This window comes from Strongylocentrotus purpuratus, unplaced genomic scaffold (genome assembly GCF_000002235.5).
Source record: "Strongylocentrotus purpuratus isolate Spur 01 unplaced genomic scaffold, Spur_5.0 spur5_scaffold_2, whole genome shotgun sequence".
Taxonomy (NCBI): Eukaryota; Metazoa; Echinodermata; class Echinoidea; order Camarodonta; family Strongylocentrotidae; genus Strongylocentrotus; species Strongylocentrotus purpuratus.
In genome coordinates, this window is record NW_022145605.1 from 1,808,974 (window position 1) to 1,829,368 (window position 20,395).

General features: G+C 37.9%; 2 protein-coding genes across 2 annotated transcripts in view; both read right to left on the reverse strand.

Annotated features, from left to right (window-relative positions):
- Positions 1–16,863, reverse strand: part of LOC587455 (EH domain-containing protein 1) — a 66,213-nt gene extending 49,350 nt beyond the window's left edge. The window contains exon 1 of the mRNA XM_030992514.1: positions 16,791–16,863. Coding sequence (XP_030848374.1) covers positions 16,791–16,863 — 73 coding nt within the window. The remainder of the gene's footprint in view (positions 1–16,790) is intronic.
- Positions 14,504–18,776, reverse strand: LOC105436879. Its single transcript, XM_030991403.1, has 2 exons — positions 17,059–18,776; positions 14,504–15,157 (listed from the first exon to the last, which is right to left on the reverse strand). The coding sequence occupies exon 1, from the start codon at positions 18,153–18,155 to the stop codon at positions 17,097–17,099; it is 1,059 nt and encodes a 352-aa protein (XP_030847263.1). The 5' UTR covers positions 18,156–18,776; the 3' UTR covers positions 14,504–15,157; positions 17,059–17,096.
- Between the last annotated feature and the right edge of the window lie 1,619 nt (positions 18,777–20,395).

Genomic DNA, 20,395 nt, shown 5'->3' on the forward strand with positions numbered 1-20,395 from the left:
TAGGTTAATGATTGGATAGAGGTTGACGGATCTGACCCATTTCACCAAGGATAGTATTCAGTTTCCTCTCACAAGGTGCTGTTCACACATACACGATGTGACTAATCACCTTTAAAACAACCCTGCCATAGCAGAGTTAAACGTGTAGGACTAGTATGAATGGCAACACAGAGCTGTGTCCACCAATAGACCTGTTTACTAACATATTCTTATTGTGGATGTTTCTTTCCTGGGGACCTAGTGATGAGGTATCATTTAACCTGTTATTGATGAATGCACTACAATACTTGGAATTCAGTCTGCATACATTATTGTTGCTATTTTGGGCTAGCCTCAGGTATGTCGTCAGGTTGTCGAGAAAAACAACCTTAGTTTTAAAAAAAAGGCATAAAATAAACTCAAATTGTATGTATATTTCTTAACCAAGGTAGTTGACAACCTGAAGGCTTGCACAACATAGCGACAAGTAAGAAAACATCAATAAATATGAATATGTTAGTAAACCGGTCTACTACTTCAACATACCGTAATTAACGGTGTATAAACCGCACCTTTTTGCCGCCAAAAAAAATTCAAAGTCGGGGGTGCGATTTATACACAGTACACACAAAAAAACAAAAAAAAATTAAAGTTTTGATTTATTCCCCTCCACCTGGCGCTATGCCTGGCACTGTCTCCCAGCTCAGTAATCGGTGTGTTGAATCACCACTCGGAAACTAGAACAACACTCAAATTTGTCTGTCATCTTGGTTTGAAAGTAATCTTTTTGATAGATCTCAATATGTAGTTTATAATAATAATTCCTCCAATTTTTCTTCTATTACCCGGCGTACCACAAGGTTCTATCCTAGGTCCTCTACTGTTTTTTAAATTTACATTAATGATCTTACACATTCAGCTGCACCTCGCAGTTAAATGAAAGGCCTTCCCGCGTGGGTCTTTCAACACGGACCTGGCTTGCTGCCGACAGAGTCGGCAAAAAAAAAATTTTTTTAAAATAATAATTTAAGGGCGAAAAAGAGGGGTGCGGTTAATACACGAGGGTGGTTCCAAGGAACTATAATTTCTCCTGCCATTCCTTCAAAATGGCAAAGAAGAAGTACAAGGCCTATACAGTTAAATCTCTTTTGTGTTTCTGCCATTATGACCAACCCTTCAATTTCTCATTTACTGATATGTTTCATTTTGTTGTTGTTGATGGTTTGATATCAATTACATCTACATACCATATGAGAATTGTTCTCATACTGAAATAGAAATACTAACATATTGTTTGAAAATAAAGGAATGAAATTTTCTAGACAAGAAAGTAGAGACAATATGGTCTTATGAAAAGAAATACTTTATTTCCTTCTATACAAGTTGAAAATAAAGATTGATTACACATACATATAGAATATGTGCGCACTGTAGGCCTACATTATCCATTGTACATACGCTCCTTAAAAGTAGCCTTTACTGTAATACTGGTTGGACTTGAGGAGAATCGTCACAATCTGGTAACTTTGTAAGTGCTATGGTACTTTTTGTTTTAAGCGCACCTTAATAATAAATCATCATTATCATCATCATTAGTAGAATAATCAAGTTTGGCCAATGGTAATAAAATTCATGAGATATGATTGATTCTTCAGAATTTTAGAGAAAAATTAATAATCATACAGATATACATGCTGAAATGTTTTCAATTAGCTGAAGTATGTAAATTTGTAGTTTGATATGCTGCTGTAATCTATCCGGACAAACAAAAAATAATTTTCTGTTCATGAATCATGGAAGTTCTTTTAGGATTTGGTGTACGGTAGTAAATGTGAATTTTTTTTTCTCACAATGACTGATATTTTAGAGCTCTTCTTACGTTATCCATCATTATTTTTGAGCTTTCCAGTGCTGCATCGCTCACTGCTCCGGTGTACTTTTTCTGCTGAATTTACTACTACATATTTTTATAAAACATAACTCCGGACTACACTCCTACAGCTTGCTATGGCATAGAATTGTAAGAGGAAATCCTACATTATAATCTCTAGTAGATCATTTGGGTTTTTTAAACCTGAAAGTCTTCTACATGAAGATTATCACTACCGGTACTTGAAAATTCAATGTATTCAGTGCAATAAATGATAAATTTTGCTTTCGTTTTTTGGTACAGAGTATTAAAACCAAATTTCTTTAACCCCCCCAATACAATCCACTATACATGTATGCCTTTGAGATGGACGCAATGGCCTTTGAAAGCTATTAACATAGCAAGTGAGTGAGTGAATCTAATCACTAATGCCCTGGCCTGATCTCTCTCTCTCATCCAGGCCAGCTAGTATCTACCAGGCCAGGCCAGGCCAGGCCAGGCAAGGTAAGGCCTGCCCACTGGAATATTCATGAGTCTCCATGCCACCTCTCCCTCACTAATCAATGGCGATGGAACACAGCAGAGGGAAAAAGGAAAATTATGCGGCAGGTCAAGGCAATTTTTTTTTGTCCTACAGTTCTAAGGGACACCAGACAATGTACGAGTTAAGAATGAATATATTCAGAGGCTAGAGATGGGCAGTGTACAGAAGAGGATGGGACATGTGTGGCATGCCTGTTGGTCAATTACTTGCATGATACTTATAGCAACTGGCAAACCATATGTTGATTTCATTCTTGATCATATTAGGTAGGGTCATTTCTATGGTCAATATCTGGTTTATTAATTTACACCTACCCTGGAACCAGCATAGAATGCATTTACCTCACAAAATTTTCTTTATTTTCCATGGTTGTACTAATTGTTCAAGCATCTTCAAGTTTCTTTTAGAACAAAGTATGATCCCTTGTACACATGTGGTAATTAATCACCACCATGCAGGTTTTATCCTGGACTGGAGTGAGGGTTTGAGTGAGGTAGATATATGGTTCATAGGAGGTGAGTCGGAACCTTGCCTGGACATAAAAGAAACATCTGTCTATGAGTCATCCACTTGCAATTATTTATCCATTACTGCAGGAGAAAGTAGGAAAATTGAGACAAATTAACATATCCCATTTTTGAATAACTAACTTGCATATATTCTGTAGGATGAATAACCAAAAGAGACAAGTTGAAGAGTAAAACACCTCCCCCCCCCCCCCAAAAAAAAAACATACACACATGCGCACACACACACACACACAAACAAACCAAACTCACATTGAAATAACACTGCAAGGCATCTAGGATCACAACTTGTACTATTAGGTCATGTATTAATTTAAACCCTAATTGACCTACTGGATGTATGGACTATGCATTCACTAGTATGGGCCAGAGTATCTAGAGCTAGCCAAAGGCAAAAGTACGCTGCATGATTCACTAATATTACATAATAATAATAAACTCTGTTCATATTCAATGATCATCCCTTGTTACATCATAGTATAGTCTTACTTCAAAGTTCATTACATCTATGTCAAAAAAGGCATGTGTAGGGGAATTTTAGGGATGATGTACCGGTATACTGGCCCAATTGGTGACAAGTAGTGACCCCCCCCCCCCCCCTACCGAGGACCATGTTGTATTTGAACTAGATCTTTCTGCCCCTTGAGACATCTTGCATATAGTATTCCGCTCCCCTGTCCAAGCAAGCTCTCTCTCTCTCTCTCTCTACTGGTCAGTACTGGTCAGTCTGGCTTTGTCCACTACACATCTGCAGCTTCACAAACAAGCAGTGCCTGGCAAGTTCACTCTCGGTTACTGTGCAGCAATATAAGCGCCAGGTCAAGGCTGTGCTTTATATAGATTCTGGTTACGAAACGGATGAGAATCCACGTATAGCACTCAGAAACAATATTGGGCGGCCTCTCCCCAGAAAGAGAATACATATATTTTATATGGATGAAATTGGATTGGCGAGTTATGAAATATAATTCCTCCCTCCTGTAAAGATTGTGTAATTCAACAGACACTCCCTGCTGGGCAGATTTTCATGATGAAAACCTGACATGAAAAAAAAAAGACATCTAGAATCCCAGATGCCTCATGGTAGAACTTGAGATTGACCACAGGTCACTCTTTACTGACCATTCCTCGTATGTCCATGGTACAATAAACCAACACTTGAAGAGTCTCTCCACTCAACATGTTTCTACACACAGCCGTATAAACCGTGAACGCGTACATGAATATTTTCATCCTGGATCCGGCTCTATTCACCAAAATGATATGCTTAATAATGCATGAACTTGTTTTTATATCTTCTGCGATTCTGTACTGTGCAATTTAATGATATTTGTATTTTTTAAGAATATGATACAAAATGCTTTAAAATATCACAACAAAAATTACAATCTATTAAGCTTAGACTACTGCCTCTAAGTCGATTTCCACAGCCATCATGATTGAAATCCTAAAATTTTAGCTGTTGTCAGAAAGCAGTTTTTTTCTCTTTTCTCCCAGGCCAGCAGACACTCGTAATCAATGAATAATGAATAGCCAATAACACCTGGCTGCCTGCCTGCAGGATCACTAAAACATCTATACAATCAAAGATAGATAGCCACGTTTCACAGAAGAAGAAGAGTTTTCATTGGGTGGCCTGAGAGCCAAATGGGTTGCTATTACACTCCTGATATGATGGCTAACCCGTTGCCTAACCCGTTGCCTACTAAATTGTATAGGTCCCATAGGCTTAACACAGGGACCACCAGGTTCCTGTAAGCAAAGGGTTAATAGAAGCTCATGGTAAGCCCAGACTCACAGGTAGGATGATATCCAGGCATCTATAAAGCTTATAATACATGTAGAGGTAAACTGATTGCTATATCATAAAATGCTCAGTGGTAGGTTTATATGAATATTGCCCGAGAGCTGATTGGGAAGGGAGAGTCAAACGACAGAGTGAGATACTAGTAATGCAAGTGGAAGAAATGTAAGCAAGGGAGGTACAATATGGAATGAAAACTTTGAGAGCCATTTTATGGCAGAATCATGTTTTTTTTAAAAACATGTACATCCAAGCCTTTTTCAATTTCATAATGATTTCTGGATAAACGATACAATATAGTACTAAAACCTGAACACACTCTGACAAAGCAGAGTTGTAATTGATCTGAATTAAAGAATAAAGAACTTCAATCAAGCAAGTAATGCCATTTCCTCCAATTGATTTGATTTGTGGCATGGTATGGGGAGAGGGGGGAGGGGGCACATGGCTCAGACATCTATTATTTTATTATATTATTTACACAAGTGGAATTCTTACTTAATTAACCCTAACCCTAACCATACATCTTGGAAGACTGAAAGCCAAGACCAAATGTTGCCAGAGCCAGATAGAGCCCCAAGCTCAGGTATCAAACATTGATAGAATCATTTTTTTTTTCCAGGATGAAGTATGGGTCTGGTCAAATACAGGTCAAGCTGAAAGTCAAGGGAACTATTCTTTACCTTGTCTGAGGAGTGATGATAATCAGTCTAAATGCTGGGTCAAGGATACCTCTCCGGCCCTGATAGCCATTGGTCAAACTCTCACATTAGCAATCTATCTCCCTTCCTTTGGAATTTTTCTCTTCTCTCTTCCAATCCAAATCATAATTGACCATGACCGAAATAATCTAACTTTAAGTAGGCTGTATCCATAAATGGGATAAGAGAAGGTGATAATTAGAAAAGTGTGCAGAAAAAGGAGAGTCACCTTAATCTAGCCATGAAATGTGAAGTCAAATAAAGTTTGGAACAAAAAAATTAACATGACAGGTACATGCATATTGATTAATGAAGTGTTATATTATAACTTTTACATCACACTTCAAAACTATTTTACACAAAAATAAAATATGATGCATGTATCTCAACTTATTATCTTTCCAAAAAAATACACTCTTAATTTCTAGCAAGAAGATAGTCAATGTGAACTCTTACAACAAAACTGATGTAACAAACAGTTACAGGTGATATAAAATATCACGTTTCCAGGCACCATCTAAACTTTTACAATTAACGTTTCCTTCAAAACTATAGAATTTGAGAGTCTTTACCAGCATATGCTGGATTATTTGTTCCCATTTTATTCAAACTGGTAAAAATTGGGTCATACTTTGTTATTCCAGGTCGTACATGTAGTAAGGGAGGCAGTACAAATATTTACTCTGATTCATATTTCACTAGCAAATTTGGGGGGGGGGGGCTAGTCCAACAAGACCAACATGCATGCAGCATTCTTACTGTTCTACATAAAGAGTGTTTTTCAATTAAAAAATTACATTGGAAGATTTTACAAAGTGGTTGACAACTTCCACATATAAATGCTAGGTATAACATTCAAAGCAATCCATGACTTATATGTACATGGATCGAGAGTTAGAATGTCATCAGTAATCATATCAACTCATCTATGTATTTAACAAATATTTCAAGTATGTTCTGACGAGATATGTCTCTTTATATAATGTCAAGGATATGTTTGCAGAGCTATTATGGATAGACAAATGTCAAGGGTCTATTTGTTGGAATTATGTGTCATCTAAAATTGATAGCAACTAGCAAATATAGTTAATCCTAGATCATTCCAAAGAATACATTAATTTAATATGTTGTGGGGCAATATCTAAAATACAAGGAATGACAGCTTACACTTGTAAGCTAAATATAAGTTGCAGCCTTTCACAACATTTAAGCTTTAACATGAACAGCAGTATTTAATGGGTCTTATTCTCAAGTATCCTTGAACAATTCTCTAGCCATTCAAATAGCTTAAATGAAAATTATATATCTATTTTTATGACCGATAAAAAAATAATTCGGATCATTTGGCATTGATTGTATAAGTACTGGTACATGAACAAAACGAATTACGGTGAGCATATGTAGAGTGCACATGTACTTTATAATGCTATGAAATTAACATTGAAGTCTTTAACTTTTGAATAACTTTGGGTCCTTTTTTAATTATTTGGATAGACTATAAATATACAAAGTTGTTTGGAATGTGAATGTAAATGTTCTTTGTCCTAACTTTAGCATTAAGAACCATACAAATCTAGAAGGATATTTTACAAAACAGTAATTTCAAACAACTACCATATAAACCATTTTTATCCACTTATCCCAAAGCATTGCTAGTACTGAGCATACAAACCTTTTAGTTTTACACAAAAAATTTCTATCGCTAAAACATTGGATTTTATGTCTTTAACTTAAGTCCATTAAAGGAAAATCAAGCAGTGTCCAGATAGAAAAAACAGACCACTTTAATCATAGAATAAGGTAAAGATAAAACAAAACTGATGACAAAATTATGAAATTATTGTGAAAAACAGCACATTGCTCTGATCCATGCAATGCATGAATTCGCCTCTTAATAACCCCCTTGAAAAACAAAATATGGAATGAAATGATAATAATTCTTATACAAAGAGGGCCATGTGGGTTCTCTGTTGGGGAGCCTCACCCACCCCATATGGGGGCAAACCAACAATGAAATTCAAACCACACCACCACCGTCAGGGATACAGAGCATGGCCAGAGACCGGCCCACTGGGTGACCTTTTTGTTTCCCTCTTTAAACTCCATTTTGGCGGGAAGTTCCAAACAAAGGAGAGACTCCCTCCATTGCCACACCCCTCACTCACGCTGGCTAGCTACCTACCTAGCACACACTGCATGGAGGGATGAGGTCAGTGGTCCATTGCTTTACGAACCTTGCTGCCCAGTAAACAAGGATACAAGTCTCTTTGTGGACTTACATGTACATGTGTAGTCTGGCAAATAAGACCTTTTTTCTTGATGGTGAAGTGGCTCAAACATGGAGCAAACATGGAGCACACATGTAGTTCGAAGCATTTTGTCCCTTTGTCAAGGTTCTGGTACCCAACTGAATATAATATGAAGAGCGTGCTGCTCATATTACACAACTACATGTACCATCGCTCCCTCGTATGGTTCAATATGCTCAAGTTTACATGTATCAAAAAGTACATCAAAATTATCAGTAGCTAATAGTAATGTATCATGTAGTATGAGCACATTATAAGTGGACCCAAAAGCCCCTTAACCCTTATGATCGACAGAAAAAATTAATGGTGCATGCCCTGAAACATTAAACTTAAATTAAGTCCCAAGAGACAAGTGTTTTTCTGCAGAACATGAGGCAAAATCAAAGATAATCATTCAAAACAATCGCTTGAAGAGTTAGTCTCCCTAAATAAAACCATAAGCAGAAATCAGTAGGCCTATATATTTTATATGCAATATCACTTGTATAGTGTATTCACATCTCTTACGCGGGATCATAATAAATAATCCCCTTTAATTTGGATCAGGTCTTTTAACAAAGACTATTTTTGTGTGTGGGTGAGGCTATCAACAACTGTCATTTACATATTTTTCATCAGATATGGGTCACTGATTATTATTTTTTACCAAAAAGACATAAAAGAGAATTAAAATAAATTTGGTGAATGGATATATATATATGGTCAAATGCATTTCATGCACTGTTACTCAATTGAAAAATACTTTAAAAAAAATGATATTTATCAATATATCCTTTAAAAGGAAGGTCAATCTATTGTGCATGTATATTTGTATAGTAAAGAGTAATTTTCAAAGGTTATTTAAAGCAGAACTGGGCTTGGCTTTCATGTTGAGGGATTAGAACAAACTATAAAATTGGAATTATGAATTATGGGAGTTTTTCCCTTCTCCACTTGAAGGGGCTTTATTGCTAAGTTGGGGGGGGGGGGGGGTTGGTAATGCCCCTTCCAACATTACAGCAGTCATAAATAAGATGCACAAAATTAACACTTAACAGAACACGTATTTCATCATTAACATGATCTCACACCTGCTTTAGATAGCAAAATTGTCTCATCACAGAAATAAAAGAGCAAGGATTTAAACTGCAAACTTAGAGAAAAAAAGGGGAGTGAATCATCATCAAAGAAACTGATGAAAACCAGAAAATGATTCCTCAAGTCTTGATGAACTATTCATCTTGTACATTGAAGTCTGCTGTATCACTGAAGACATTTCCATGCTCTGACCTGTGAATGAACCTTTGGATGATGCATGTAATATCTCCGAGGCCTATCTATAGGGATTAGATACAGAGATCTCTAATACCCCAAAATTCATAGTCACTGCTCTTACGATAAATGCAAGTGACATCTACATGAACTTACTCATCAAAATGAGGAGTCTTATATCATTCTCAGTACAAAAAACATTGCAAGGATAGCTTTGGGTATAAAAGAAGACTTCTGAAACAAATACAAGTATGACTATGAGGGTAGAAACATTTCTTGCAAATATTTTGAACATTCATGGTTTCAAAGCTATTTAATGCTCCTGTGTAATCAAGTAAAGACTTTACTTTTCTTGATAAGACAATAACATAAAGAAACTGGTGGTGACAAAATTATAAGAGAGTGAGACACATGTAGGGGCTCATACGGATTAAGATTCATACATGTACACACTACAAAATAGTTAAAAACATGCGGTTAAGAATAAGCCTACATACAAGGATATGCACATTTTATTAATTTATTTGTTTTTTCATGTAATGTTTAATTTTGTACAGGGTAGACTTTTTAGCTGAATAAATGCCTACACACAGGAGACCTATCTATGCATATTGTTATCTCCATCCATTCTTTCTTTCCTTTAGAGAGGGGAGTGGTTTATATAAAAAGCTAAGAACACAAGAAGAACAAATCAAGAATTATTAGCCTTTTTTATTTTCCTCATCCTGCATCAATTACAGTATTTTAATCATCAGAGCTTTCAAATTGGTGCTATGGTATGGATTGGACAAACAGCATGCTCAATCAATCTACTTCCCAAAAGGTCACTGCATAGGGAATGAGGCTCTCTCTCTCTCTCACTCCATCTCTCTCTGTCTCTCTCTCTTTCTTTCTCACAAGCATGGTATGTACAACTGAACTTGGATAGGAACACGCACCACGCATGCATGCAGGATATAGCCATGAACGCTATACACGTACATGTACATTTAACATGTTTTTTTTCTCCCTGTAAATACATGTGCATGCTAAAGGCTAATATCCACACACTTTTGCAAAAGTTGATGCAGATATATACGGTATGTATTAAGTATTTCAATTAACTGTCCCTTCCCCCCATATGGCATACACAGGTCTACTCATTTCAATTTCAGTAAGTTAATAACAAAACCTAAATATAGACCGCAAAATTGCTAAGAGATTGACATTAATTCAATATATTTACTATACACATACACACCTACTCCTAGTCATGAAGCGACAATGATATTGAATTTAATTATGCATAATGTGTTTAAAGATACATAAATAGGTACATATGCCTAGGGAAGCATTACTGAAACTGAGACTAACATCAGAAAGTGAAAGAGGAATTGGTCATGAGCAAGTAAAACAACAACTGTATGATTTAAGATAAATAGAAGTTCTCAATTTATGCAACTACATGAACCTAAAATAGAATGTTTCACAGCTACACATCATGTACATGTACATGAAAGTCAGGAACATACACAAATTATATGGGTAACAAAAAATCTCTCATTCCTACTATTAAAAAAATGATTCAAGTCTACACATACAATTACAATATCTTTAATAATATTAGCCTACATGTACTGTAGCTCTTAGTTGGTCCTATCAAATAAAGGCCCTTCATGGATGCACATGAAGCCATAATATGACAGAAAACAGTTTTAAAATTTCCTACACGTATCTACTAGATCTGAATTTATTACCCATTTATACCTTTGAAAAGGATGGAAATAATATGGTTTTAATTATAAAAGGAGCTTCCTCTAACCGCTCTCGATATCATCATTTCAATTATTTCCAAAACCCCCTTACCTCTTACTAAAACCACATAATTTTTTTGTTTGACCAGGCAGTATTTGAAGAATAATAAAAGGGTCATTAAATCCTGCTGTAGTAGTCCAGTACATTTGTATTTTAAAAAAAAAATCCAAATCATAACGAACAAAGAATATACGATAAAGACTAGAAAAGAAATGTAGTGTTACTATTTCAAGATATTTCAAAATAATGCAAAACATTTACAGGAAAGCAGGAGATTGAAAACAGCTTGAACGCACATTTAAGATATTCAGCTATAGATAATTAACATTTTGGATACAGTATTCTAGCCATATGTGATTTTGTTTTTCATCCCCATATTTTTTCCCCAATCCAGAATATTCTTCACAGTATGGAACCATTATCACAGAGGTTAGCATGTTTTGCTCAATAGAGGGCGCTACACCCAAAGCTGCAATCAATGCCATTGACTATTTCATTTCAGATGCTGTTTCATGCTCACAGATACATGTAGTTCTCCAATATGCTTGGTGTTTATAATCAGGCATGTACAATGGTCAGTACACAATACACAATAGTTCCGCTTGTACATGATATTTATTTTGTAGTGTAATATAGCTGTAGGGCTATGGTGTATAATGTAAAACCAATTTATAGTGTTGAGATAAACCATTAAAAACATACCAGTAAATAGTACACATGTATTACGAAAGTATAATATATTTGATAGTACGCTTGCAATAATCTTGGTTTTCTACGTGTTTTGGGGAAAATGTCATTATTTTACTGAATTTTGATTAGTTGAGAGCTCTTCACGTGACCAGAAATATTTCAATCATTTTTAAGGTTGCTCTATAAAGTACTATGTGGGAGCAGTGAACTTTTTTAATTTTTTTATTTCTGGAGCTATACATGTATATATCCAATTTTTTAGGGGCCACTTTTTCAACTTTCGGAGGCTCCTTTTACCATTTCGGGGGCTTCTCTTTTCAGGGGCTACTTTTTTCATTTATTTGTTGAGTTTATTTACTAGTCTTACTGGCTAATATCTTTGATTATATCCTGCATTAAAAATGTATTGGTTTTTGATTGGTTGAGAGCTCTTCACATGACCAAAAATATTTCAACCACTTCAAGGTTCCTCTGAAAGAGTAGTATTTGGGAGTTGGAAAACAAAATTGATAATTTTTTTTAAAGTTTAAAATTAAAATTGAAAAATTTTAAAACATTTTGACAATTTGTTTCAATTTTAATAAATTCAATAATTTTCATTAACATTTAATGTTTCACTTTTTTCTTTTTAATTTATAAAAAATAGTACAATTGGATTTACCTCTTGCAAATAGTTTCCACGAGAACCTCTCTTGACAGTGTATATTTGTTTATAAAGGTTCCGGGCATCCTACTTCATATTTACCCATTCAAAAAGAAAGCAATTTGATTTATCTAGTCAAATAAAGAAGTTTTAATGCATTGATTTGATGCAAGAACTGTATTATAGTCATACTATGTACTGTTTTTTAAATGACTGTCTGATTTTCTTGTGAAAACTCTACTTTAAACAAGGGAAACGCTCTCTGCGGTCTCGCCTGCATTACGCAATTTGAATGATGACAAATTGAGGTTGGGACATAATTTATCGGCAGAGTGGCCCATTAGTAGGTCCCTCCCCCCCCCCCAAAAAAAAATGAAATCCTCTGAATATAATCAGCTTTTGAAGTGAATATTGGCTAAGAATCATAAGCAGAATTATTTACTATTATAATTTGTACCAAAATTGATGAATTTATTGGAATATGAACAAATAATAAAAACTGATTTACCGGTATTAAGTTGTGAAAACATAATCCAAGTCTACTGACCTAAAATGACCTTTGACCTACACTTTGTGACCTAGAATTTGCGTCATATGATTTCTGATACTTGATAACCATTGTGTACAAGTTTCATGGAATTTGAACACACGCTTTTGAAATTATGCTAAAAATTCAAAATCTTGATGTTGATACCACAACAAAGTCTTAGTTTGCAGACCTTAAATTACATTTGATCTTGACTTTGTCACCTAAAAGACTAATCACAAGATTGATGATACTTCATAACCCCTATGTTCAAGTTTCATGGAATAGGAATGTGTACTTTTAACCATATAAATATAAAAAACATTCATTGACATGGTACTGTGAAAGAAGTCTAAGTTTGTTGACCTGAAATGACCTTTGACTAACCCTGTAAGTTGGGGCTCCGATCGGATCGGAAGATCGGAGCGACACCCTCACACGTTTGATCGGTATCGGATCGGCAGATCGACCAAAAAATTGGCTGTTTTTTTTTTTTTTAATGACAAAAATTTTCAAGTTTTTGGCTATCAAATGCTCAAAAAAAATTCATGGCTGGGATTATTTTGTCATTTGGAGTTGTTGGAGACCATGTTTGTTAATATTTAGTGCCTTTTCATGACTTTGAAATTAATAATATTGGTCTAAGAGCAGAGGCAAAACATGCGGGCCGCCATCTTGGATTATAATGTTGGTATTTTTTAAATTTTTTTTAAATGACAAAAGTTTTAAAGTTTTTGGCTGTCAAATGCTCAAAAAAAAATTCATGGCTGGGATTATTTTGTCATTTGGAGTTGTTGTAGACCATGTTTGTTGATATTTAGTGCCTTTTCACGACTTTGAAATTAATAATATTGGTCTAAGAGCAGAGGTAAAACATGCGAGCCGCCATCTTGGATTATAATGTAGGTATGCAAAATAAATTTAAAAAAATAAAAAATCTGCTGATTTTTTTCCGGTCAATTTAATTGATCGGCGATCGGAAATTATTATCCGATCACCCCTGATCGGATCGGTATCGGCATCCGATCCGATGATTGTTTACAGGGTTACCTTTGACCTTAAAGGTAAAGACCAGTTTTGGAAACGCCCCAATTTCAAAAAATGAAATGGAAGCTCTTATTTACCAATCATGTGAAAGAATAGGAGGATTAAACGAGAACTTACAGTTTGAAGTTTGATCCTTATTTTATGAGTATTAGGAGGTTAGAGAATACATGAGAGCCCGCCCGCAACGCTACAATCAATCTTCAAAGCAACTGTGACTACTGATGAACAAATAAAATAAATAAAATAGGACTGATGAGAACATACTAATGATCCTGAGCAAGGGAGGGAGAGGTAGGGCATGTATTCTCTAACCTCCTAATACTCATAAAATAAGGATCAAACTTCAAACTGTAAGTTCTCGTTTAATCCTCCTATTTTATTTCATATTTCTCGGTAACGAGAATACATGAGACTTCAAAGCTCAGTAGTCACATATGCGACAATACTTTGTCAACAAATATCAGGAATAGCTAACCTGGTCCTGGTAGAAATCAGAATCAGTGATGTAGGACTGCTTGAGTGAAAGTAGAATGTCCCGTATTCACTGGTTTGTTGTAGTATTTTTCAAAAGTTTTCTCATTGGCCCAACCGGCATGCTTGAGAATCACATCCATTGGGATGTGCATCTTCTTGGCTATTGAAGTAGATGCTGCCCTTGTAGAGTGAGACTTATACTGGTCCGTATCGATGCCAGAAATTTTCATCACAACTCTGATCCATCTCGAAATTGTTTGCGAGGATGCCCTTTTGTGTGGCTTCCGAAACGAGATGAACAGGTGTCTCTCTGACTTCCTTATTTCTTTTGTCAGTTTTATATATTGTTCAATGCAATGTACGGCACAAAGCCGTTCATCCTCTGGGAATGCTGATATCTTCACCATTATACCAACATTTCCTGGTTTACTCTGCTTAAGCAGGCTATCAACGTGGAATTCCACCGAGTCCGTCTTCAAACACATCTTGTCCAAATTAAGGTTCCAAAGAGTTTGTACTCTTTGTGCTGAAGTAAGCGCAAGTAACATGCTCAATTTTTGAGTCAATTTACACAAAGGAAGCTTATCATTAGCTGGTTGAAGACGAAGGTAATCCAATACAATACTGACGTCCCAAACCTGAGCATAGCGTGGGGTTGGAGTTCTTAGCTGGAAAACACCTTTCATGTACTTGCTTATGATAGGATGTGAACCAATCGTATAGTTGCTATCATCCAAACTCATGACTGATGCCAGGGCACTCCTTGCTGTATTGATAGCACTATAGCTAGCATTATGTCTGTAAAAAAGGTCACTGAAAAACTCTAAAATATCCTTAGCTTTAGCCTGCATCCATGGAAGTTTGTGCTGTTCGCAGAAAATTTTCCACTTGGAGATGTAAATGTTGTATTGTTTCTTTGTTGATTCTCTCCATGATGCACCAATAATGTCTGTAGTTCTCTCTGTTAATCCATGTAGGTCACAGTGTGCACGCCAAGCCTGCAACAAAGGAGATCAAGATTAGTGAGAGGGTGAGGACTGCCAGACACTGGCTGAGTGAGAAGTGAAATGTTCCATGGCAAAAGCATGGGCTCTTCAAGCAACATTTCTTCAAGAATGGGGAACCAGGCTTGTGTAGGCCAGTTTGGTACCACCAATAAGCCTCGTGCATTGTCTACTTTAATCTTCTGTAGGCACCTTGGAATTATGTTGAAAGGTGGGAAGGCATAAAAATTGAGAGTACCCCAGTCTACGGTGAATGCATCCACTGCCCAAGCATTAGGGTCTGGCATCCACGAAATATACTTTGGTAGCTGAGCGTTGAGTCTAGTTGCAAACAAATCTACCTCTGGCAGACCATATCTACCCACTATTGACTTGAACATAGCCCTATCGAGCATCCATTCAATGTTGTCATTAAATTTCCTAGACATGCGGTCTGCTTCGACGTTTAGAGTACCTGGGAGATGAGCAGCCGTTAACCAAATATTTCTATCCTTACACCACTCCCAAATTTGACTGGCAATTTCATTGCAGGAGTGTGATCTAATACCTCCCATATTATTGAGGTACGCAGTTGCTGTCATATTGTCAAGCCTAATCAGAACATGTGTATTTCTCATGTTAGAACAGTAAGCTTTCAACCCGAGGCCTGCTGCAAGGGTCTCAAGATAATTTATTTCATTATTGTGAGCCCTAGCTAATTCTTGGCTGTTCCATCTGCCCCCTGTTTGTGATTTTAGATCTGTAGCACCCCAGCCTTTTCCACTGGCATCGGTGCGCAATTCCATCATGAATTTCCCATGATGCATAGGGCACTTAACTGAAGTAACATTTGAAACCCACCAGTTTATTTCATCTTTAGATTTAGGTGAAAGTACCATGGGCCTGTCAAAGTGCCCTTTATTGCACCTTAATGCTGCTATTTTCTTTTTCTCTAGTGCCCTGTAATGCAGTGGCCCATACTGAGAAGCTGGAAATGTTGCTACTATTTTCCCAATTATCTTCGCAACTTCCCTTATGGAGGGGGCTTTCTTCTCTAGCAACCCAATGCATGCCTCTCTTACGTCTTTGCCTTTGTTAACAGGCAGTGTAATTTCCATTCTAATTGTATTAAGTCTGAATCCAAGAAATTCAATTTCTTGAGTCGGTTCAAGCACCGACTTTATTGGATGAATTATGAATCCCAGTCTACTCAGTAACATTGTAGTAGCTGTCACGGATTCTAGTGTTCTAGACTTGGTTTTACCAATAATTATAGTGTCATCCAAATATCCAACAACTTTGTGTTTGGATTGTCTAAGACAGGCAAACACAGGTTTGAGAAGCTTAGTAAATAGCCTGGGGGCAGAGCTAAGCCCATTTGGCAGGGTTTTAAATTGCCATAATTGTCCCTGCCACACAAAGCGAAGGTACTTTCTAGATTCTGTATGAATGGGTACCGTGTAGTATGCATCGCGAAGGTCGACTGAAGCCATGAAGTCTCCCTCAGACAAGAGGGAGACAGCAGTGAAAATGTTGTCCATTTTGAAATGGTAATAAGTAATGTATTTATTAAGTTTGGACAAATCCAGAATTAGTCTAACTCCTCCATTCTTTTTTGGTCTTGTGAAAATGTGTGAAATGAATTCACCATTGACGTGTGAGCAACGCTCAATGACGTTTTTATTTTCTAGAGTATTCAACTCCTCATGGATCTTAGCCATCTCCATAGCATTTCGCTTGTAAGTGTGGAGGGGCTTGTCTTGTATGGGGGGGAATTTGTCTGGATCAAATTCCAGTTTGTAGCCTTGAATAGCTTGAAGTAAGAATGGATCTGAAGTAATTTTGCACCAATTTTCATAAAATGGCTTCAGTCGACCTCCGACCATATCAGACACGGCTTCATTACAAACACTAACCTCTTGAGTGCTTGAGCCTGAAGGGGAATTTCCCTCGACTACTTCTTGCGATGGTACGATTGTTTGCCCCTGTTGGCTGCTGTTGGGGTGTAGGTGTGTGATGCCTGTTGTTTTGAATTCCCTTTCTTGAAGTTGGAATTCTGGCGCTGCCCTAAAAAAGGGCGCTCTGAGTTCCCATACATACGGGATGACGAATTGCCTTGATCTCGATTGGGGAACCAGCCAGCTCGTTTCATGGTGTGCTTGGCATAGTCTGTAACCTTGCGATAAGGATGATATGAGCGTTGATGCCTGTCTTGAGGCTGGTTTCTCGTGTTCATAACACCTGCCGTGGCTTTTTGCTGTTCTTGCAGTTCTTTAACCTGGCGCCCCAGATCCTCGCCAAACAAGTGTTTGGTAACTGGGTAAGTTGGCCGGCACAGATGATGAAAAAGAGGGTTGAGATCCGGTTTGATCAAATTCTTCCTCATGGAATTTAGGCCGTAATTGGCATTACATAGCAGCGCCAATGCATCATGCTGCTCCTCGGTCATCGTAGCCGGGTTCAGAGATCGTGCGAAAGCACACAAGCCTTTGGTTAATGACTTCTGGATGTACTGAATTTTCAGATCTTTATTTCTAGTTGCTGAACGCAAGTTTTCCCAAATAATTGTGTTCACTCTTGGAGTGTCAAGCAATTCACAGTTTTCGGGGGAAAGATATTTCTCAGCCGCCTCATCCAGAGATTTTTCTTCCAGTTTGTTGCTCATCAAATAAGTCATAGATTGAGCTATGTCGTCATGTAAGGGGGCACCAATCCCCGAGGGCATGGCAAATTTTGCGGCGATCATGGGAATTGAATCTTGTCCCTTGCCGGCAGTAGTAGGCACACTACCAACAGCTCTGCCCATGCTTCCGACATCGTCGGTATCATAAAGAAGTTCGCTACCTGGCGATTCACTTCCATCATAAAAACCATCGGCCAAAAGGCCTTCCCCCGAGGTCAATCTTCCTACCGAGAGGGGCTCCGTGTTTTTATCAACCGGAGAGGAGAATGTCTGTGGGGCCAGAGCCGGCTGTGCCGGGGCAGGGATTCTCTCCATTAACACAGAAAGCATGTCTTCCAGCTTATCAATGCGTGAATCCACAGACTTCGATTTTGAGTCCGAGCGCGGCTTAGCCTTGCTCGTGTTGTCAAACTCGCGGTTCGGCTTAGCCTTACCAACATATTTATTGTCAGAGGATTTGACTTTCGTCTTAGACGATTTAGTATTTTCTTGCTCGCTCGGCTATGCCTTGCTACTAATTTTGCATTTGGGAGTACCCACAGCGATGCCCGAGCTCGGCTTTGCCTTACTCGTCGGGGGAGAAGCACCGGGTAAGGTAGGCATTATAGTCCCGGCTGCCTGCGGGTTAGTACCCGTCCCCGTGATTGCAGGTTCCGATGGTGACTTGCTCGTGCCCGGCAGGCACCGAGCAGAAGATGGGATTTCAAAATTGTTTTTAGAGTCCCAAGATTTGTCCATTTTAGAACAAAACCCGTTTCAAAAGTGTCAGAAACTTTTCTACGAGTGGATTTCGGCAAAAAACTCTGCCGGAAACGAAGGATTGCAAAAATATAAACAGATTTTTGCAGCTCGAAGATTTCGTATATCATACGATGTAAGCGCGACGAACGTATTGATTGTAGCGTTGCGGGCGGGCTCTCATGTATTCTCGTTACCGAGAAATATGAAATAAAATATGTTTTGACTAATACATGACGATAAAACTTTTGCAGGGAAACCACCTACTAATCGATATATTTGGTAAATTAGTTTATCTATTGGTATGTGAGAGAAAAACGCATGTGTCGTGCACATGTGCGTATAGTCCCATATACATCTTTCTGTGTACAGTGCTTGTAACTTTACGAAGACTGGGCCAAATTTCTTATCATTTTGATGATTCCAGAACCTTGCAGTACACACCAATACTTATATGCTAGATGATCAACCTTTTCTGATCGATTTCACAACCATAACTGGTCTTTATCTTTAACTTAGTGACCTGAAATTCTACTCACATGATTGGGGATACTTGATAACCCTTTAGTCTAAGTTTTATTGAATTAGCTTATACTTTCAAAATTATACTAAAAATTCAAAAACTTAACCCGAGTTTAAGTTTTTGATGTTGACGCCGCCGCAGTTGCCGCACCACCGTCACCAGAAAAGCGGCGCCTATGTCTCGCTTTTTGCTACACCTTCATTGAAAATTCGAACAAAATTCCTTGAGAAATATGGCCTATAGAGCACACACAAACCAACCACGAAATATTAGCCTTTTACCCTAAAGAAGACGTAACACTGGGGGCAATATAGGTGTGTAGATTATACCAAGATACACCTTCATACAAAATTTGAAAGAAGTCCGTCAAGGAATGTGGCAGTTAGAGCGCACACAAGAATATGACGCAGCATATGACGTGGCGTACAGTAGGGGCGCTGGTCCGAGAATGAGGATCGTCCTCATAAACAAGGATATCCTCATAAACGAGGACAATATGCGTCCTCAAAAATAAGGGTCGTCTGCATTTTCGAGGACGTTTTTTTTCATCGGCGCTCTGGGGGTTTCATGTTACAGAGCGGCCCGCTGGCGATGCCAAAAATGGATTCCCCGGGGAAATATAACCCTAATTCACCGTCTACTTTTATGGGTTGTCCGTCTTCCCAAGGATTTATTGCTCATAATGTGAAGGTCTCTGTACAAAGTCAATGTAAAATGCATCAAGAAAATCATTGCAGAATCCGTTTTTGGCATCGCCAATGCGCCGATCAAAAATATGAAACGTCTGCGAAAATGCAGACGGTCCTTATTTTTGAGGACGCATCTGTCTGTGTTAAAGAAGACGATCCTCGTTTATGAAGACGATCCTTATTCTCGGACCAGCGCCCCTACTGGCGTACGCATGTTGCTTTGCTGAATGCGCAACTTGAGCGCGATAGGCAAGCCTTACCTCCATTGTCTACAACGTGCATCCACATGCGAGGACCGAATGCAAAATGCATGTGCAGATTTTACACGTTGTCACCATGGTTTGGACTGAGCGGAGCTCACGCCTCCCTATTTACATTTGTAGCTGATCCCCAAAATGGGGGGGAAGGGTAGTTTCAAATTGATGTCGCTTGTGATCACTTGGGACTAGCAAAAAATAAGCACATGGATATTATCCTTACGTCTAGCCCTGCATAAGCCTGGGGGGCTCACTTCAGGAAAGTGGCAAAGATCGGAGGGGGGACCTTGGTGTTAGCAAGGGAATGCGTATAGACTCTAGTCGGCTTCCGTCTCTAAAGAGAGAGCCGACCCTACCCAAATA

Coding starts and splice junctions, on each gene's coding strand:
- LOC105436879 (XM_030991403.1), bottom strand. CDS start 18,155: ATGCTTTCTGTGTTAATGGAGAGAATCCCTGCCCCGGCACAGCCGGCT.